The sequence below is a fragment of the Zeus faber genome (genome assembly GCF_960531495.2).
Source record: "Zeus faber genome assembly, chromosome: 1".
NCBI classification, from domain to species: domain Eukaryota; kingdom Metazoa; phylum Chordata; class Actinopteri; order Zeiformes; family Zeidae; genus Zeus; species Zeus faber.
Window position 1 is genome coordinate 41,838,341 of NC_137193.1, and position 22,834 is coordinate 41,861,174.

General features: G+C 42.2%; 1 protein-coding gene across 1 annotated transcript in view; it reads right to left on the reverse strand.

The window, feature by feature from the left end:
- Positions 1-20,236, reverse strand: part of polrmt (polymerase (RNA) mitochondrial (DNA directed)) — a 63,466-nt gene extending 43,230 nt beyond the window's left edge. Inside the window, exons 1-6 of the mRNA XM_080012736.1 lie at positions 20,093-20,236; positions 18,793-18,891; positions 17,882-18,669; positions 17,174-17,307; positions 12,912-13,098; positions 4,748-4,897 (exon numbers count right to left, since the gene is read on the reverse strand). Of these exons, the coding sequence (XP_079868862.1) occupies positions 4,748-4,897; positions 12,912-13,098; positions 17,174-17,307; positions 17,882-18,669; positions 18,793-18,891; positions 20,093-20,234 (1,500 nt within the window). The 5' untranslated portion in view covers positions 20,235-20,236. The remainder of the gene's footprint in view (positions 1-4,747; positions 4,898-12,911; positions 13,099-17,173; positions 17,308-17,881; positions 18,670-18,792; positions 18,892-20,092) is intronic.
- Positions 20,237-22,834: the final 2,598 nt, after the last annotated feature.

Consider the following 22,834-nt stretch of genomic DNA (forward strand, 5'->3'; position numbering starts at 1 on the left):
GGGAGTACAGTAGGGGGCTGAGGATGCAGCCCTGGGGGGATCCTATGGTGAGGGAGCTGGACATGTGCCTCCCCACCCTGACCACCTGGGGCCGGGCTGTGAGGAAGTCCAGGATCCAGGCCCACAGCGGAGTGTTCCGTCCTAGCTCCCACAGCCAGTCTGGTGGGGACTATGGTATTGAAAGCAAAACTATAGTCGATGAACAGAAATCTCACATAGCCCCGCTTCCGGCCATCCAGGTGCGTGAGCGTGGTGTGTCGTACCTGGGAGACCGCGTCGTCCGTGGATCTGTTCGGCCGGTACGCTAACTGCAGCAGGTCCAAGGTGCGGGGGAAGGAGACGCAGATGTAATCCTTATCAGCCTCTTGAAGCACTACTTCACCACAGAGGTGAGAGCCACCGGACGGTAGTCTTTCAGGTAGGCAGGAGAGGCGATCTTCGGGACAGGAATGACTGTGGACCTCTTGAAGCAGGATGGGACCACCGACTCGACCAGGGAGGCGTTGAATATCCTAGTGAACACTGGGGCTAACTGGTTAGCACAGGTCTTCAGTACTCGCCCAATTATGCCATCTGTGCCCCGCAGCCTTTCTGATGTCCACCCGCATCAGAACCCTCCTGACGTCATGTTCGGACACAGAGTGTGCGTTCATCCCCAGCGGTGTAACTCCAATTAGCTGGCGAGTTAGCGGTGTTGTTGCCAGATTCAAACCACGCAAAAAATTTGTTCAGATCGTTGGCTAGGGAGGGTCCACACTTGTGGCTGGGGAGGAGCTGGTGTTGTAGTTTGTAATAGTCCGCGGCCCCTACCACAAGCATCTGGTGTCCCGTTGCTACATCTGTCGCTCCACTCTGTCCCTGTACATCGATTTAGAGTCCTTCACCACCCTCTGCAGATTGTACGATGCCGCTTTGTAATTGTCTATATTTCAGGATACAAGACCGTTGTTGGAAGCGGCCATGGGAGCATTCAGAGCGCCGCGGATGGATTTATTGACCCCCTGTTTCTGGTTAGGAAATATCCGAAATTTCACCATGGAAACAATGCTGTCCACTACCATAGCTCTAGAGATCCTAGGTACTTCGGTAATCTCGCTGACGTCACTGGAACTTGATTGGAACATCGTCAGGAACTATGTCAGTCACAGAGTCCTGAATCAAGGTCTCTGATTGGTCCGACCAGCGCTTTACGTCCCTCGTCACGACCGTTCCACGCACGATGCACGGCTTGTAAACCTGAATTAAAGCAATGGCTGCATGGTCCAATTTTCCCAAAGCAGGGAGCAAGATGGTTTTGTATCCATTCTTGTACGGTGTGTAACAGTGGTCTTAAGTTCTATCTCCCCTGGTTGCACATGTGATGTGTTGGTGGAAAGGTTTTTAAGGTTCGCCCTTTTAAAGTCCCAGTCACCACCACAGCCACGTCAGGATGTTCGTTCTGAAGTCCGCACAACACATCATATAGGTCCTGCTGTGTCGGTGTCCTCTTGCAGTGGAATATAAACGGCTGTGATGATGACCGTGCTGAATTCCCGGGGGAGGTAGAATGGACGGCATGAGACGGTCAGCTGCTCCAGGTTCGGTCTTGGTGTTGTTGGGGTCACACCAGTGGCTGTTTATCATGAGGCAGACCCGCCACCCTTGGATTTCCCCCGACTCCTTCGACCTGTCGGCGCAGAACACGGAGAAGGACTTGGCTGGACGAATGGCTTCATCGGACACCAGCGGGTTCAGCCATGTCTCCGTCAGGCAGAGGATGCAACAGCTTCTCGTATCCCGTTGGAATGTAATCCTCGCTAAAAGCTCATCCATCTTGTTCTCCAGGGACGGGACATTGGCAAGAATGATGCTTGGCAGAGATTGGACGGAAAGGTTGCATCCTCATTCTGACCTAAATGCCACCACGTTTACCGCGGTGCTTCCTCTGTGGACCCACCCGTGGAACAGCCTTGTTGTTGTTGAAAGTGTTAGTGCATAAAATCTCCGGGGGCCACTGTGGATCTGCGGATAAAATGTCCCAAAGTTGTTCTTTTAAGGAAATTTTTAAATCCACGGCCATACGAGATCACTGCCGATGAGTTTTTGACGGACATAGTGATATTAAAGGGAAAAAAAACAAACCACAAAAATGTGCATAATCGACGAGGAGCGCCCGTGCAGGGGCTGCAAGGGACGGCGCCACGTCACCCTTCACCCTTCTAATGCACACTGACTGACAAAAAAATAAATGTAAATAAAGACTACACGACTTGAAGAATCTCAGCCGACTGACGGGTCGATGAGTCAACTCATCGACGTTCATAGGGCAGCCTTACTAACATGTTTAAAGGAGTTGCTGTTTTATACGATCAATCGCAAGTAATAACAGCATAATAACTGACCGATAATTTGTTTACTAAAATAGGTGTTAGTTGCAGCAGTACTGCCAACACTCAGCCTCCCAGTCTGACACCCGGTCTAGGCTCATACATGTATGACTCAGCATCGTCTTTAGCGGTATCCATTACAATACATTATTATTCCAGCCCGCCTCACCTGTGAGCGTCTCCTGAGCACCAGGGACCCGCCACCCGCTCTGTCCCATCGCCCGCACGGCCTATCAGGTCCGAGTTGTAAATGCCAGAGTCGGCGCGAACAGACACTGTGGGAATATAATGTTCTCACCGCTCGTGACCTGTTTGGCCTCCATGCATAATGTTTCAAAGTTTTAAATGAGAGAGAGAGAAGGAACTTTTTTCTCTCAGAGGAGAACAGCCGCAAACGATGCGAAGACGGGTTGCATTGGGCACCGTTTCTACATTTATTAAGACTTTGCAATAAGGAAGGAATTATGGCCATGGAAATTAATGCCACCAAGAAGAAAGGTCTCTATGTTTATTTATCAGACTAGTGTGTCTGAAAAAGGGTAATTCTCGGGCTCTGTTGTATTTAATTGATTAATTAATTTAACTTTCACTGATTTCACCTTATCAGTACACTAAAATCTAAATTTTGAGGGGAGAAATAAACAATAAAGTTGCTGAATCTTCACTCATATTAGATCTACAAGGCCTCATTTAAAAGTTTGATCTGACTTTCCCCACGGTGTGCAGAGCAGTGCGGAGCTTGGAGTCCCGCACGATAAGGCGGCGCTTGGGGCTTTTTTATGTTTCATTCAATTACGGAAAGGTCAGAAAATAAAATAAAATAAATACATCTACAGTTTGTTTGGAGAAATGCGGAGCGGATCGCATGCTGCAGCCTGGGGACACACACACGCACACGCACACACACACACCTTACATTTCCGACGTCTGCAGTTTTGTTCCGGACAGCTGGTAATAACTCCTCTTTCTTTTAAAAGATTTGTGCTGGTCTCTGCAGCCAACAACAGGGCTCTTCTCATGCATGATTACTCTTAGCTTCGGTGCTAGCGACTCCGTTCGCGCTAGAGCAGTGGGTGGAGTTACTCAGATGGGGGCGGTTCCAAACAGAATAATGCCCTTGGTGACGTGTAGATGGGCCGCAAAAGCTGAATGGTTTGTTTCACTGCATCATTTCTGGAATAGACAGCTCACAAAAAAAAAACCTGACCGAGTTGTCTTATTTCACAGTTTGTTTGTTATTAGACCCATCAGAGACCCAAATGTATGTCCACAAGCACTGAAAAGAGTTTTGCATAATAGGTCCCCTTTAAGTTGCCAAATCAAACATCCTTAGTATTGAATAAATACTGTGTGCAATGCAGGTTATATGATTATTGACCAGGTTAGTAAACAACACGAGTGGAAAAGGAGAAAGTGACGAAGAGACATAAAAGCAAATAATTGTTATTCACCTTCCAATTTTTTGGTGCCTTGCCACTGCCACTCCTTACCAAAATACATACAGTATAAATATGAATATATCTATTCAACACTTCTGTGCACAGGTTGGTGCATAAATTCTTCATTTCTTTCATTTCATTTATTTTGTGACGGAGACGGCACCGCGCTAGTGGCAGCCTGTTGCAGTAGCTCCGGTCAACGTCTTACTTTTCTTTTTGTATTTTCTCGTGTTTATATTGTGCTTTCTTGTCTGGTAAAAGACTCCATACGGTAGCTTTTTTTTGGAATTTCCCCTTGGGGATTAATAAACTATCTTTATCTTATCTTATCTTATCAGCTGCGGCTGTTTTACAAACACAATTGAAGTTAAGTGAATATAATTAAATACTTCCAGTTTAGTAAATATGTGCCAAAATAATAAATTACAGGTTACATCTTAGGTCAACATTCATTAGATATTTACAACTGTTGTTAAGCAAACTTAAAAAAAAATAATAATAATAATATTCAGTTATGTGGGTAAGGAGGTGAAATTATGTAATCTAATCAGCATTAAGACCCTCTCAATATGACTATCCCAACTATCCCCAAAAAACCTCTCCCCAAGCATTAATATCCTCTTTATCGAACAATAACTGTCAAAATCACAACCATGACACTCACAGAAGTAAACTTGGGTATTTGAGACCTCCAAATCTTGAAAAAACAAAGTATTGACTTCTATTCAGTATGAGATTTTCGTGATGCAGCACCTCGTGGCCAATAGCGGAATTGCGGTTTAGGGCTTTTATTGGCCTAAAACTCGGCCTTGAGCTGACCCTGTACTCCAACCCATAGGAAAAGGGAGAATTTTATCCCTTGGCAATCAATACGCAGCTACGAAACGCAGCTCTATGACCATAACAGTGTGTATTGTGAAAGGTGACGGGGCATTTGTTTACCATCTTGGCCATGTTTTCGGTGACAGGTTTGGCAGACTCCACAGAGTCGATGGTGATGGTGCAGGCCTGTTCGAGGCGCAGCTGGCGACCGAAGCGCTCCTGCAGCTCCTCCTGGGAGAAATCCAGTTTGGGGTACTGGTGGCCTTCCCTCTGAAACACACGGCGAAATGGATTAGTTTGAGGATTCTCACTGAAAATTAAGACATAAATGAAATGAAAGAAAAATGAAACCTTATTTGATTAAATTAAGGCTAGGCGATGCGGAAGACTATGATAGTCATCTGGAAATGTAAATATTATTTGTTATTAATATTCAACATGAATCTATATTGAATCGAAATTGTGACCCTTTGTATTAAGATCCTGGCCAATACACCCCCTCCGCATTATTTTAAGCATTATCTAAACATCATCAGAAATGACATTATTAGAAATGAGTAACAAACGTTTTGATCACTGTCCGGTCTTTGAAACAACTTGCGCAGACTCACAATCACCCAGCACTCGAAAAGTGATGTTTGACGCAGTGACAGAGAGGTGCTGCAGGGGAGGGAGAGGGGATTGATTTGTTTTGAGAGATTTGACTGAGTGAGCGACTAAGTGATTGAAATAATGACTGCCTGCTAGGAGATCAGTGAAGGCCTCTCTTGGTTCAATAATCTGGGAGTGAATCAGAGTAGCACCTCAGTCTGGTAGCAAGCTAACTGCAACTCAATCACACCAGTCTTGCTCCGTACCCCCAGAGTTAACACACGCCTCCTTCTTTCTCTAAATTCTACACAAACATGCCGTGCCGGTAGCTTAAGCATCGAGCATTTTTATTGTAAAATAGGATCCTGAGAATAATATTTGGATGGCAGATTGTGAGCCGTGTTTGGGAAACAAAAGGTATTGTGTTCGGCATAAAATTTGACATATTTTCTCATAACTGCATAGAGTCTAGGCTTGGGCCGATATTCGATATATTGCGATATTTGCCTCCATAAGCGATATTTTCACAGTATCTAAATATCGCCCCCCCTTGTCCGCCCATGGGACCACAGGGAGCTACGGACGGAGCTCATTACTTGCGCGCACAGAGAGGATGTATGTGGACGTATGCAAGCAGTGGCCCAACAGCTAGGAAGCAGATGGAAGATTTGGACATGGTGGCACGAGTGGCATGGATGGTGATTTAGTTGCGGTTCCAGGTTATTACTTGCATTAATTATTTTCATTATTTGTGTGTGTTATTTATTTTTTTTTTTATTCTACGTATATATTTCCTTACTCCCGCTTGCCTGTCACTGTTCGCGTGGTCAACGGGAGATCCTTTCCGCACGCACATTACATAAACGCCCACGCGCAACTTGCAATCCGTTCTCCGTGATACGGCATTTAAGCTTTACTTTTTGTTCAAAGAAAACAAATAGAGAGTGTTCTTATTGTATTGTAGTCGGTTCATCCAGAACAGATATGAAGGTAAGTATTAGGCCACGCCAAGAACCGGTTCATTTTAAATAATTCTGAAATAAAAGTAATATTATGAATGAATATGTGATGTATCATGCGTACGCCAGTAGATGATTGTATGGTTACGTTTGTCTTTGTTTATTTATATTACAGCCTATGTATTATATTTATCGGTTGGGTTGCTACATTTTATATGGTTGTATTTAGGATAATTAACTAGTTCTGTCGTATCCGTCGAGCTGTTCCTCCATCTAAATCGTAGGTACCCCGTTATAGAAATGGTCCTGATATTTTGAGCAACAAATGCTAAAATTAGAGAAATACATCAAATATTGCATGACATATATCAAACAAACATGCGTTTTTCAAAATTTCTAGGAGGTCTAGAACACATCTACTTTCTGCAAAACTGAACAAGAAAGTGCATCTCATCACTTGGGCATGACACCAGTAGAGTGATACCAGTACTCTAAGAGGGGAGTGATACTAGTGACTCCTCAAAAGGTAAGTTAAGGTAATTTTCATTTAGAATTGAAATGTATATTCAATACAATTAATTAATACTATTATAAAATTACAGAACCGAGAACCGCGATTGTGGCGCCGCCCCTTGCAGCTACCTGCGCAAGCTCCTCTTGTCAATTATGCACATTTTTGTATTTTTATAGCCTATTGTGCTCTGGGTGCGTTGCAATGACATTTCACATTGCATGCATAAATTTATGAACATATGTATATGTATGTGACAAATAATCTTAAATACAATACAAAATTTTGACTTTGATATAGAAGAGCTTTACTCATTTTGACAAGAAGAAATGTATAGATAAATCAGACAAATTGTTTAGGTTGAAGTTAATTCAAATCAAATATTTGTAAAACTGAATTTAAGTCTTGAGAATTTTGAAGGACCTGCAGACAGACCCCGTACAAAGCTTGACAATGACAAAAAGCCTCCATCTGAATAATTAAACTCAGGTCAATGTCTCGCACCACAACCGCTTGCCATTTGTCTGGCCTGTATTTACACTTTAACAAGCTGTGGTTTAAGCACCTTGTTAACACAGAAATCACCCAGACGACGCAGAGAACTAAGCAGGACACGAGGTAAAACCCTACGCCCGAAAACGCATGGCCCCCAATTAACAGCCAGTTTATATTAGAATGTCCTTCCATCACATTTGAGCTTAAACCACAAAGAGGACCTGGCTGGCTGGTTTGGCAATTAACAACACACATGCACATATTTTCACCCATTTCTACTGCTAAGAAATAAACACACATACAGGCATAAACAAATGTCCACCAGCACAGTGAGTCACACACGTGTCCACATTAAGCCGCTTCCATGTCATTTACGATGGAGAACGATGGGATCATACCACAACACCAAGAACAACTGGTTATTATCAACACACTGATCCAGCAGTGGTTCGCAGAGCTGGACAGATGCGATACCATAGTCAAAAGCTTTATTGCCTCACAGGCACGCTGAAGAGGACGGTAAACCAGGCGCCTGCAGCCTTGGTGGGACATGAGCCAAAGCAAGTGGTGATGTTGTCGTCCAGATAAGTCACCAGCAATAACTCTGGCTTTAGGATAAATACACATTGATGGATAAGCAGGAGATTTCTGTGGTGTTGTGGTGTTGTGGTGATTGGATCCTAGACCAATAGATCCCAATCAGGCCCTGACAGACAATCAGGAGGACGTGTTGGACATGTGGATTTGAGAACAGACAGCAAAAAAGTACAAAGCTGGATCAGGCGTCATCGTAGACATAACTATTTTTTTTTTGCTCTTATGTTATTATTTTAACATTTGGCCTCAAACATTTGTTGTTGACGCTGGCAACAAATCAATGTGAATATATGAATTTTTTATGCCTCTTGTGCTTCTCAACAAAATGTGCATGCAAATGCCTTTAAAAGTGTCCTGGGTCCTCTGTTGTTTATTGCTGGACGGGATGGACGATGCAATACTACATATACAAAAACGGACACACACACACACACACACACACACACACACACACACACACACACACACACACACACACACACACACACACACACACACACACACACACACACACACACACACACACGCACACGCACACGCACGCCTTTAGCCTTCCCTTCTTCTCCACTTCCAGGCCCCCAAGGTAAAACAAACCTTGTTCGTATAGTCATCATTGCCTGTGCCTGGGAAAATCAGCCCAGTTTAACCCAGCGAAGCGACTCAGGCACACAACACAGCCCTGCCCACATAGGGATTTCCTTCATAAAGTTCAATATATTATTAGTTCTAGTTCACAAGTGGCATAAAATATAAGCTGTGCCAAAATAATTAAACAAGAGACTATCACAACGATCTCTGGTGACAAGCTGAAACTAGATCAAACTGCATTTCGTACCAGCTACAACTTCATCAAAATTCCAACTTACACAAGCAAACAATATTCTAATTAGGCTCTTGGGCGGCTGTGAACAGTAATTGAATATCCTCAGGAGAGCGCCGGGACAGCCAGGCTGCTACTCAATCCAGCAGGCCAGCCATTTGGCTGGTGTTTCTGCCATCTTACAAAACACCAAAGAAACAGTCAGTCACTTTGCCAATCATTTAGCTAGCCAGACAGATAGTAAACTCACTTTTTTCAGTGCTTGTGCACATACATTTTGGTCTCTGATGGACCTACTAACACACAAACTGTGAAATAAGACAACTCAGTCAGTTTGTTGTGAGCTGTCTATTTCATAAAACAGTGGTGAAACGAGCCGTTCAGCTTTGCTGCCCTAATGGTGTGTTCCATTTCCCTCCGAAGTCGGAAGTCGAAGCTGGGAATGACATCACACCCGAGTTGACAGTGTTCCAGTACAACAAGTCGGACAACTTAAGCTGGACGACTCCTTTGTTGCTTGGGCTTTCAGAATACAGACAACTACAGAACAAAATTTGGGACCAGGGAATGGAGTGCTCCTCTGGGGGTCCACAAACATGTAAATGTTCAGGTCCAAATAGATGTAATAAAAAAAAAAAAAATAGAAAAAACACTGAAACATTGTTAACATCACAGCCTTTACTACAGCTTACACTCCAAAATCCAGCTTTCACTGGATTTTAGGTCAGGGTTGGTGAAGGCTTTCCGACTTTCGTCCAAAATTGGAAATTTTGATGTGCCCTAGGGACGGCCCTAGGGCACATCAAAATTTCCAACTGCCATCTTGGAAATTCTGACTTCCGAGTTCAAATGGAACGCACCATAACACATGTCAACAAGGGCATTATTAGCCTGCAGGCTGGATCCCTATTGTTATTGCAGGGATTTCTTTATTCTTAATCTTGGCGATTTTCAGGCTCAAAGTATCTGAAACACGACAACGACAGTATGCACAGACAGGATTGCGGTCTCGTTAGAACCGGGACGTCTGGCCATTGAGTTTGATCAATATCCATCTACATTTGGAGCAGAAATTTGTGAAAAACTGTTGTAATTCTACCGGAAGTAGAAGAATGTTGAGGCAATTTGATTCGTTTCAGGAGTGGCCCACTTTGTGATATCATCATCCAAAGTTATAAGAAGTCCAAGCTTATGTCTCTCGGAATGGCTTTCACATCCCATGACTTGCGCCCTGTGGACTGCATAGCATTTGCAACATGTAGACAAACGACTCGAGCAGATGCTGCATTGCCTGAAAACTATAATCTGTCACAGAAGGAATTTTCCCACCGCAGGAAGTTCTAAGAACCTTTGGAGGAAATGTCCCTTTCTTTGGTGTCCGCACTGCATCACCCAGGAACAACCGTAATTCTTTCCCAGTCTGAGTAACTCCACCCATGGCTGGAGTGCAGCCGGACCCACTAGCATCGAAGCTAAGAGCTAAGCATGCATGGGGAGTGCTCTGTTGTTGGCTGCAGAGACCAGCACAAATCTTTTTAAAGAAAGAGGAATTAATACCAACCTTCCGTGACAAAACTGCAGACGAGGGAAATGTAAGTATTTAAAAATGTATTATGCTGTGTGTTTCTTTCTGTGTGTGTGTGTGTGTGTGTGTGTGTGTGTGTGTGTGTGTGTGTGTGTGTGTGTGTGTCTCCACGGTAGATTAGCTGTTCTGTAGGCTGCGGTGTGCGATCCGCTCCACGTTTCTTCAAACAAAACCGTAGATATATTTATTCTATTTTCAGACGTTTCCATAATGGAATTAAACAAAAAAGCCCCAAGCCTCGCCATATCCCCCAGTGCTCCAAGCTCCACACTCCTCCGGACACCATGGTGAAAGTCAGAACAACCTTTTAAATGAGGCCTTGTAGATCTAATATGAGTGAAGATTCAGAAACTGGATTGCTTATTTCTCACCTCTAATTTCTTCAGAAACAATTTTAGTGTACCGATAAGGTGAAATTAGTGTAAATTTAAGTTTACCGTGTAAATAACGGATCCCGGAGTGAAGCTCAAACCGCATTGGCTCATACAAACCGGAACTTGGTCTCAAACCCTATTTGCTCAGAACTAGGGGCTTGGCTTCTCATTTACAATTAAAGCTACACACACAGAAAACAGCCCGTTTTGGAACTCTATGATACAGAGCTATGTTATAATGGCTCAAATGCATAACCTGAGTAGTATTTTCAGCAAAATACTTCAAAAACATGTTTTGAGGACCTCAGAGACCTATATTAACTTGTTGAAATGGAGCATAATTGGTCTCCTTTAACTACAGACATACTATAATAAAGCCTTCACATTTGGCATGTTCACTTTTTAATAGTGTAGTTAAATACATCTTCCTACGACAACATGAAACATCACCTGCTGACTCTTAAACGTCTTAAAATGTCTCTACACTAAAGACGTACCTCTTCAACGATGCTTTTGGACATAGCAACCTAACTTGCTCATAAGTTGTTGCTTTATTGTAAAGAGTCTTTTGTAAAGCATTATTATTATCATCCCATTATCCCTATTGTTATAACGTTGCGATTGTTATTATTGTTATACTTTGTATTGTTATTCTTGTGTTTTTTTTGTGATGCGTTTTTCAAGCTAAAAGTATCTGAAACACAACAACAGCAGTACGCAGAGCCATGGTTGAGGTCTCGTTAGAACCGGGATGGTTCAGACGTCTTGTCGTTCGAGTTTGATCAATATTTAATTGTAATTTCATTGGTTTCAGGAGCGAGCCACTTGTGATATCGCTGTGATATCATCAAACGAAGTAAAACAAGTCGAAGCTTTGCCTCTCGGAACTCATTCCCCTCCGGCCACTTACGAGAGAGACATTTAGACAGACAACTTCAGCCGGCGCTGCGTTTAAAGGACACTCGGAAATCTGCAACTCGTCCTGCGTTTTACAAAACATGTGACACGAACAGTCAATCGTACGGAGCAGAGAAAAAACGGTGTCACACAAAAAGCCAATCGTACAGCAGGAGGGCTGGTGCTCCCTCTGCTCTCTCCCCGACTGCGTGGCTCTCCGCCCGGCAGCTCGCAGCGGGGAGCTGACACAGCAGGTCTTCCTCAAACGTCAATTTGAACTCAAACTCGCCCTCCTCCCAACCCGAGCCCGGCACGGCCCACATGACCCTGTGTATTGCTGCCTTCAGCTATATTTGTTCTTAGTATTATTAGTATTATTTTAAAGGCCAACAAATTACATTTGTGTAATTAAAATTGTGTAAGCAATATCCAAAAGATGAGAAGGACTGAAGAGAAGAGCAGTAGTGGAGTGATGCTAGGATACGCTGAATGGGGTTGGTGGAGAGAGGAGAAGATGGGAGAGAGGGAAAGGTAAGGAAAAGAAAGAAGAGACGAGACGAGACGAGGAGAGGCGAGGAGAGGAGAGGGAGTATAGGAGATATTTTTTTTGGATAACACTCTCGCCTCCAACTATAAATAGACGAGTGCTCACCTGCCTGTAAAAGGGTGACATCACATCGTTCATAGTCACGCTGGTGACTCCTGACAGCTTCCTCAGCTCTCTGCTGCCTCCATGCACTTAGTTGTTCTGGCTCAGCTGCGTATTTACTACACAGCTGAGCCTCCAGAACAACTCATTTCTGTCTATTTATATACCGACATTATCACTTCGAGCTCCACTGTGAGCTCTAAGAAAGTTTTTTTTAGAAATAAAACCCCAAAACGTCATTTCACATAATTTCTTTAAAACTTTTCTGTCGACCTGTAAGAAAATTGTTTTTTTGAAAAGCGTAGAATGGCAGGGACCTAATGCTCAAGTTAAATCTAGAATGATGAAATAGAATCAGAATGCATAATGGCAGGCCAACCTCAGAGGACGTAATACAAAATTTACCACACTACAGCATTCATATCAATCTAAAGACATCTGAAACATTAGATCAGTGGTGCTCAACGTGGGGTCCGGGGATCCCCAACAAAATGATTAATAGTTAAACTGCACCATTATTAAATGTACAACGCATTAGCACCAATACAGAATGTACAATAATGACTGTTTTTATCACAGTATCACTGTTCTCTTCTCTATCTCTAAAACTATTGTATAGACAGATTTGGAAGTTAGAACTAAATCCTATCTAACAAATAAAATCTTCCCTCATTAGGGTGCCAGAAACAGAATCTTATCAAATGGGGTCCGTGGCCTAATGAAGTTGAGGGTCCCCGATATGAAAATGTTTAAGAATCACTGCTTTAGATGAACACTAAAGGGGTTTCGCTGTGTCCCTCTGGTACCTGTGTGTAAAACTCCTGGACCAGCGGGGAGTTGCAGTGGGTGTTGCTGGTGTTGGAGGCCGGCTGGTAATCGGGGTGTATGGTGTGGACGGCCTTCAGCACCATGTCCCGCTCATCTTGCCTGAACACACACTGACTAAACAGATCCTCCACCGACAGGCCATCCTCCTTCATCTGGCTCAGGCACCTGGACACACATATACACACACACGCAAATTAATTGAGCTCACAAGTATTTCAAGTTACCCTGTGTAATCTTTCAGCCACTAGAGGGAGCACTCGTCTCTAATAACTATCAAAACAAACAGAGAATGCCAAGTCAGATTGCAAAATCAGAAACTAGCGTGAGGGCTTTGAAGGCTCGAGCTCTTGCCACCTTCTGAAAGCTACAGGTTTCAGCCTAATGTTGACTCCAGTTTTAGCCATTTCTTTGCGATGATGTTATACACAAAAGCTCAATAGGCTCTCGCATTCAGCAGAGCACTTCACAACCGTGTCTGGCATTATCAAGAAATTTGTGTCCAGAGATTGACAAGACTGATCAAGATACAAGTCTTCAACAACAATTGAACAACAGAGTTTAGCTATATACACTTCAAATGTTCTAGTAATACCAAGTGATATTTTAATGGTTAGAGAGAAATTTTATATTTACAAACAAAAATCTAATTTCACACCTTTAAATTGTAAAATCACTTTTTTCATTTATTGTGTCAGTGGATTTACTGGTTAAACACCCATGGGAAGTTCACAGCCATTTATCATTCATCATTCATAATTGCTTTTTAAATATTATAGCTGGAAGCTTTTATGTTGACACCAGAACTTCACTTGCACAGCAGCACTAAATATGGCCACAAGGGAAGCTCATTCTCATGTTAATTGGAGATTATGATGATTACGAAGGAACAGATATGGAGCCTGATTACAGAGTCAGAGCTCGCAACCCTTATGACCCGTCTCTTCATGAGGGGAACTGGGGATGAGATAATCACTTACTGAAGCCCCCTCAAAAATCTTGGGCGAAAATCATACATTTTAGTGTTTCACTGCTTTTTAATCAATATTATGTATGAGAAATGTGTTAAAGTATTGTAAAATTTGTGATTTTATTTTCGTATCATAGTATTATGATAATGGCTCATGCATGCTCTACTTTTTCCTGTTCTGATATTGCAAAGATGAAATGGTATTCTTTATTTTTTTTATATTAGGGAGAAACACACCAAATAAATCTCTAGATGCTGTACATTACACAGAAAACACGATGGTTTGGAAAAGAGTTGTAAATAAGTGTAAAGCCTTTTGTTTTACTTTACAGGACTTGAGGTGGGATGCCTCTCCCAATCACAGATTGACAACCAATGAGCGCACGTGACAGTACTGTCCTCTAGAGACCAACTTGAGAACTGGATGACAGAGCCAGCAGTTGAAAGGAGAACTAAGTGGTCACCAGGAAAAAAGAGAGAGCACTACTTCCTACACACCTTTACCTCAAGACAATGATCAAATAACAGTGTGCAAATTACTACCTGAGGGCTAAACAAATGAACAAATTAATAAATGTGGCAGTATAATTCTGTGCTATAACTGTTTAAAGTGGGTATGCATAGAATGATCCTGAAACAGAGGTCCCATATTTTTAAACATAAAGTAAAGTCTCCTCTTGCAATGTCAAGTTCGATTTTGGCGGCCTCACACGTGAGCGGCTGGAACAAAGAGAGGATTAGGCCCGGTTCTGCCAGTGAGGTCTGGAGTAACAAAAAAGGGGCAAAGAGTTGACGGATAAAGCATAATCTGCTCTGCTGCACCCTGGAGAGAAGGCAGCTCTGGGGGGCACCGCAGAGAGAGAGAGAGAGAGAGAGAGAGAGAGAGAGAGAGAGAGAGAGAGAGAGAGAGAGAGATAAAAGGACCCAGCCGGTGACTGCACGATAGTGTGTGGATGTGTGTGTGTTAGAGAGAGAGAGAGACAGAGGGCAAGAGACGGAAAGAATGAGAAATGAGTACCCGAGGTGAAGGAACATTGCAGGGAAGATTAGACAGAAGAAAGAGTGATTTTAGGAGACTTCAGGCCATAGTAGCAACTAGCAAGAGAAAGTGGTAGATGGGAGGAATAAAGACAGAGAAACTTGAGATGCTGAGGACGAGACAGGACAGAAGGTGAGGAACAGAACACACAGAGCAGGTGAGCGCTACTGCAGTACAACAATGTCAAACGGATTAGCTTACAGAGATCGATGGCCAGACTGACTGCCTACCACTTCCTCCCCTACCTGCCCTGCCATTGGACCACACTGCATAGGGTGACATTCCCACTGACAAGGAAGAAGGTGTGTCAATGTGTGTGTTTTACATCCAAATCAGTCCTTTTGCAGCAGCTTTCATCTAAAGGGACTCAGACGGAGCACGTTTGTTCGCAGTGATGAAACTGACTGCACATCACAGCGGTTGTCAGCAAAGTCTACAATAAGAAGTCACAAAGACGCTACGGTGCCTTTTTGAAAAGCCGGCTTCTTAAAAATGCAATTTCGGAGCGTATTTATCTTTTGTAAATGAGATGATGATACCTGGTGGTGATATTGAACCCGCAGATTTCAGAGCTCTCAGGGGGAGATGACAGAGGTTCAATCAATTACAGTGGACATCAGTTCACCTCTGCCTCCAATGCAGGTGTGTGGATACTGCCAGTGGCTTTCAAACCGGGACATCTGTTATGATGAACCTAGTCCTTCAGTGGAGCCGTGAACTGTGCACATATATCTAATGGGGCTCCTGCGCACTGCACTGTGCCGAGCAATAAATCCAAGTCAGGGGGTGACACACAGCTCAGTCATTAATACTCATCAGGGGTGAATTTTCAGGATGACCTAGTTACTGCTCAGACACTGCGGGCCGGGAACTGATATAGTGGGACGGTCCTTGGGCGCAAAGATTGGATAAAGGCAATCAAAACAACACAAACTAAAAATACACTTTAATCGGCCTTGAAACAAAAACAACACAACATAAAAGAAATGTCCACAGGCTGTCGAACTATACGAAACACTGAAAACAGCTTGCCATGCTAGGTTTCTGTGGAGATTAAATCTGTCATGACAGTAAGGAACAGGAAATCGGAGCCTGAGCCACCTAGATAACGGTCATCATTCTATCGAAAAGGCATGCTCAGAAATCATGCTTTAATTTTTGTTCAACATTCCCGAGTTAGACAATGAGCCTTGGTCACCGGTGAGGATGGCCATGACTTCTATTCAAGGCCGGGGGGGGGGGGGGGGGGGGGGGGGTCGGGGAGGAGGGAACACTGATGGGAAATGGACCAAACTCTGATGGAGAGATTGGGGAGGAAATTAATGTCACTTGAAACACACGTTTTGTGTTGCCACACCAGGCCTTGGCTTGTTTTATAACTCAAGCCAACAAAATGACAAAATAACAGAGGAACAAAAAAAACTGTCACTTAATTGGTCACTTAGTTAAGTTGGAGTATAAGTATAAAAACAGAAGTAAGAAGTGTGTACCCAACATAACTTAAATACCTTTTGGAACTAGCTTATTCTGAGCAAGGGTGAGTTCACTGTTTGAGTGAGAAGAAAAAACAAAAAAAAAACGACAATGCCGTTTGGACTAACTTCAAACTGAATGATAACCTGTGACATAGACACTAGAACGTAGCTCCATGCAGGGTGGCAGTCAGAGCTTATCTCCCATCATGGGAATAACACGATGACCCCTGCTGGTCATGCACTGAATTTAATCTTTGTCGTCATGAAAGTAACAACACTGAAATATGAATAATATGATTATAAATGTTTAATACCAATGCAAATACATATGACCTGAATGAAATCCCCTTCTCACACTAAAATCTGTAACAACTTAGTAAGTACATAGCAATAATGAAAGATTTAAACCATATATACCCATACGAATAATTTATCCCGCACATAGAATCACATTTTGTGTATTCTGTATATTTGACATATATACATATACATTATATAGTTGACTCTTTTTTGTATATGTTCAGCTATTTGTTTATATTTGGCCATTTTTATTTAACTTTTTATTGTATTGGGATTTTTTTGAGACTGTAGAGAAATGCACCAATCATCAACGTAAACACAATCCTATTCTGATTCACATGTGTCAGGTTGACCCTTTTGCCAAGAGACATTGATACAGCTATAGTTCACACCAATGGGAGACATAGTATTGACATTTTGTGTGTTACATCTTAGTTGGCTGTTTGTGTTACTGTTTACCTGTTAATGACACTTGGAGAGCAGTTGGTGTTACGGCCCAAACACTCCAGAGCGGCACAGTAGGATCTCAGATTTGGCTCTAGACCGGCCTCCTCTACCAGGATAAATATGCGACCAATCTGGTTAGATGCGCCCTTTGGAGACAGACACATGCACAGGTCATCACTCACCGCCCAAAACACACAGTTCAAAGCAGCAATTTCCCCAAAATTGTATGGTGGGAATTTAGGAAAATGAAGTGAACCCTAAAAATAAGTTATTATCACCGAAACCAACCAACACTTTTTCATTCTTAAGACACTGATTCCAGGTCCTAAGCGTACTACATTTCAAAGAATTGGAAAGTTTATTTTAAGTTTCTTCTATCTAAATCTTGGCTGATAAAGGTATTTGATCTGATCCATTACTTTTCCAGTACAGTTGTTTGGACCATTACATTGGGTCATGGGTGTATAATTATAGTCATTTTTCCAATCAAGATACAAAGCATGCTGCCATGTGATTTAAAAAAAAACAACTGAAAATCAAGTTGTTTTTCTTTTAAAGCTGCCATATTTGATGGTTTTTGGTATAATATTGTTCACAAAAATACAAATCTTAAAAGTGTAAGTGTAAGTCCTGCATCTATGGGGTTTTAGTAATATAAGAACAATGCCAGTAACTGATAATATCTTCAGGCAGCCAAATTGAGGAAGTGTTCAGTTTCACCTTTTTGGCCCACGCCCTCATGATGACGTTATATGCCCCGATGTTGAGCAGCTTGCGTCGACTTATGATTCTGTGCTGACTGAGCAGGAAACTGTTAGCCCGCTCAATATGTCCAGCGAACACACACGCCTCCAGGTAGGAGAGAATGTTGAGCTGGATATCACCACATACGCCTCGCTCACTGTTTTCCCGGAGGTTCTTTGGCTGAGCCGAGGACATCAACTCATCGACCTGCTGATTGAGCCTCCTCTCCAGCTCCTCCACCTCTGCAACCTCCTTAGCGCTGTCAAAATCAGACTGGCTTTGACGTTCTGCACTGAGAGCCTGATCCTGATTGTCCCTTCCTTTAGGCATAGTGTTGGCGGTAGAGGCAACAAATGAAGCTACTTTCATCTTGACAGTATCGGGTGCAGTCTTTTTCACTGTGGTGGATACAGTTTTGTGTGATGTACCCGGGAGCATCAGGCTGCCTTTGCTAGCTTTAGATTTTGGCGTCAGCCGTTCCTTGACATTCTTCTTCATTTTCTGCTGCAGATGCTGTCGTTTGGTCAGTTTGTTCTTCCTCTCCTGCTGTAGTTTTTCCATCCAGCGGCTTGGCTCAGATTTGGATTTAGTGGCTCCTTTTGTTTGTTGATATTTAGGTATGTCCCCTTTCTCCCTGGGAATACTTTTGGGACTAGTTCCAGGCTGAGCCACTCTTCCCGATAGAGGGGCTTGAAGAAAATGCACCTTGGCATGTTGGCCGTCGATCACATCATATTGGAGTTGCTGGATCCTTGCCTCTAGCACTGTGAGAGAGAAATCCATTGTAACATCAAAAAGTCTACCTTTCCTTCCCCATCGATAGTGTTTGACATTATCATAACAAATGAAGTATGGAGTATGTCGACTTGACAAATGGACAAACATACCGTCTAAGAGATGTGTCTGCTCAAGCACAGGCTTTTTTCCATCTTCTCTCTTTGGAATTAAAGGCGAAAAATGGCTTTGTTGTAAAAGCAAGGGTGTTTCTGAACGCAGTGAGGAGGGAAAATAAGTAAGACTATTAGTTCAAGTTCAAGAGCTTGATTGTCACAGACATACGGTCATACATATACAGTATGCAGTGAAATGTCATGACACCGGTGATTATGCACAATAATCTCTAAAAATACTAAAATGTGCGTAATCGACACGTGGTGCTCGCACAGGCGGCCGCATGGGACGGCGCCACAATTGCACTTCTGGATTCTATAATTATACAATAGTATTAATTTTCAGTGTTGTATTAATTATATATTTGAATCCTCCTAAATTAAACGTACCTCCAGTAATTACCTCACAGAGTAGAAGACCTAGCTATTAAAAAAATCAATGGCAAATTAAGCGCCAAAACTGGTTATGCTCATTTCTGCAGGGCAGCATAAAACAGCAAAAATCCCAATACAAACATTGCAACCACATCAAACACAAACACTTAACATAATTCCACAAAGTACAGGATCCTGATGTGTATCGTGTACTTAGTGGAATTATGTTAAGTGTTCATGTGTCACACCTAAGCCTGATGTGTATGCACATACGGAATACAAAACAAACAAACAAAATCAATACAAAAAGTGCCTGAAAGCAAAAACAGTCCTTTATTTTAGCTAAGAGAACAGGGTATTTTTGAAAAATCCGTGGGGTAATGGATCATGAAGAATCCAGTCATTTATTCCAGTTAGAAGGAGCCTTGGAGCCACGTCGGTCAATTTCCTTGAAAACAATGGACTTATATACCATGGAAAATACCACAAATTGCTTTAAATAATGGGGATATCTGAAGTAAGAGCACCAAACACCAAACACCAGTGGTGTGTTTGAAACAGACAACTTGGGAGCAACAATTCTCACGGAAAACTTAAGAAAAAGTCTATCATGAAGCACATTATGAGCTTGTAGTGTTCTAGGTGTAGATTGGTTAATTATGCGTTTAGCTATTTTCTCTCTCTCTCGTGTGTGTGTGTGTGTGTGTGTGTGTGTGTGTGTGTGTGTGTGTGTGTGTGTGAGATATAGTCCTTTCTGTTATAGATATATAAACCAAATCCGCACATATACTGTTTGTAGCCAGTTGAAAAACAAAATGGTCATCAAAATAAGACATCTCCGGGGCAGTAGCTCAGGGAGTGCAGCATGTTGACGTCCTGCCATGTCCTGGTTGCATGTGACTACGGGGGGAAAGCGGCTCACCTGATATTCTCCGCACCGTCCCTTTGCGTAAAGTCAAACATGTCTGACAGTGGTCCGCATTAGACACGCGGGGAAAAGTCCTTTCTGTTAAAATACGACGATTGAGACGCTTCGAAAAGGCACATATTCTCGTAAGAGACATGTTGACACCGCCGCCGCGTTTTATGGCAGCACTAGGCTGACATTTTGAAAAAAGACTAAAGTAGTTGAGCGCAGAGAAGGACGATCCTCAAGACGATAACAGATACGTCGATGCACTGCGTTCCTCAAAGCAAAGAAATAACAATTTAAAACTCAATTCGAAAGGGCATTTAAAAAAAAATCTTAATAATAAATAGATAGATAGATAGATAGATAGATAGATAGATAGATAGATAGATAGATAGATAGATAGATAGATAGATCGTTTATTAATAATAATAAAATAATAATAATTAATAATTACATTCAAAAATAAAGTTGATCAAAATGTCTTCAGGAAGAAACATTTTTGAAAATTGAATGGATGAGAAAACGTAATTTTGATAATAAAAAATACGTTGGTATTTTAAAAATGTTTTATGTATAAATAATGTGCTGTATACTACCATTATGTTGAATACACATTCATAGGGATGTACTTGTGCAGTACAGTTAAAATGCGTCTTTCCCTCACCTTGTTACAAAGGAAGAACCTGTCATTTTTAATATTTCTGAATTCCCGTAACACAATTATTCTCATGGAGATGTTGGTTCAAAATGTTATACGATACAAATGTGCTGAGTTGACAGCGTCTCATGTTGCTGCGTTTGATCGCCTTTGGCCTAAAGGTGGCGGTGCGGTCATAGGCAACAAAATGCCAAAAGTCAAAGCGGACCAAAGAGACCCATAAAAGATGGACAGACAGCATTTCACACTGACAAGGTTTTATTTTATTTTTTCATTATTTGTTGTTTGTTTGTTTCTTGGATAAAATGTAGGTGTAGGCTACATCAAAGGAATGTCATTGAATGACGTGTGAAGCAAATATTTATGATATTATGATGTTATGATTTATTATGATATGATATGATATGATATGATATGATATGATATATGATATGATATATGATATGATATATGATATGATATGATATTAACAGAACAACAAGGTGAGAAAATACAGTCCATGTACGATATATAGATACTGTAGTGTACAGAATATATGTGGTTCGGTCATTTGTACAGGACACATATTTACATTATAATGTGTGTATTACTGTATTGTACTGTACTGTACTGTACTGTATTGTATTTCATTGTACTGTACTGTACCATATTGTATTGTATTGTACTGTACTGTATTGTAGTGTATCATATTGCATTGTACAGTATTGTATTGTATTGTACTGTACTGCATTGTACTGTATTGTATTGTACTGTACTGTATTGTATTATATTGTATTGTACTGTACTGTATTGTACTGTACCATATTGCATTGTACTCTATTGTATTGTATTGTACTGTACTGTATTGTAGTGTACTGTATTGTATTGTATTGTATTGTATTGTATTGTATTGTATGGCATTGTACTGTACTGAAGTGTATTATATTGTATTGTATTGTATTGTACTGTATTGTGCTGTATTGTATTGTATTGTATTGTATTGTATTGTATTGTACTGTATTGTGCTGTATTGTATTGTATTGTATTGTATTGTATTGTATTGTTCCGAATCCTTGGAACGACGTTGATTAATTGAGTTGTTGTTTGTGTGAAATTACAGCTATGTAGATGTTGAGTGAGAAAACAGCAATCTGCGTCTCGATGCCAAGCCCTGTCGTTAGCAGGGGCCTTAAAGTCCTAAAAATGGCCCCTTCAGAAGGAAAGGTGCAGAGTAGGAGAACGGCTCAGTGGTATGAACATTGTCTGACATTGTGCATACACTTCTTATCACGCTGATTGGAACAGGAAGAAGAATGAATTAGCCCCAAAAATGATTTAGCCCCCAAAAAGGATTAACTGGCTTTGGTCTGTCAGTCACGTTTTTGGAGTTCAAACACTGAGCCGCGTAAATCACGTCAACTTTGACTCAGCTCCAATTTGAAAGCAAAACAGAATTCATCTCAGTCACATCCTGTATGCTTTCTGACCCCCAGCAGTGTCAGGTTCCCCTTGTCATGCATCCATAAAGCATTCTTAAACACTTTAACAGTCCCTTTGTGTCTCAGCAGGCTGGAGGTTAACACAAGCGCTACTTGACAGAGAGATTGGCGAGAGAGAGAGAGAGAGAGAGAGAGAGAGAGAGAGAGAGAGAGAGAGAGAGAGAGAGAGAGAGAGAGAGAGAGAGAGAGAGCGAGAGCGAAACAGAGAGAGAGAGAGAAGGGAAGAGAATAGGAGAGAAGAGAGAGAGAAGGGAAAAGAGAGAGAGGGAGATAAGGAAAGAGAAGGAGAGAGCGCAAGAGAGCGAGAGAGAGAGAGAGAAAGAGAGAGAGAGAGAGAGAGAGAGAGAGAGAGAGAGAGCGAGAGAGACGGTGCAGAGGGAAATGAGGTCCAGGCAGTACATCTTTTCTCAATGGAGGCAGTGGCTGAGTGCACAGCGGTGGGTGTCTGCTGCTGAGCTGTAGGTGAGGATCAGGAGGTGTTTGTTGCCACGGTTCACAAGCGGGGCCCCTCGACAGCCCCGTTTGATGTGGTCAACCCCTGTCGGCGGTTGGCTCTTTGCGCCGGTGTGACAGTCATTGCCGGGTGAGTGACTGTCAATGCCTGGGACAACAAAA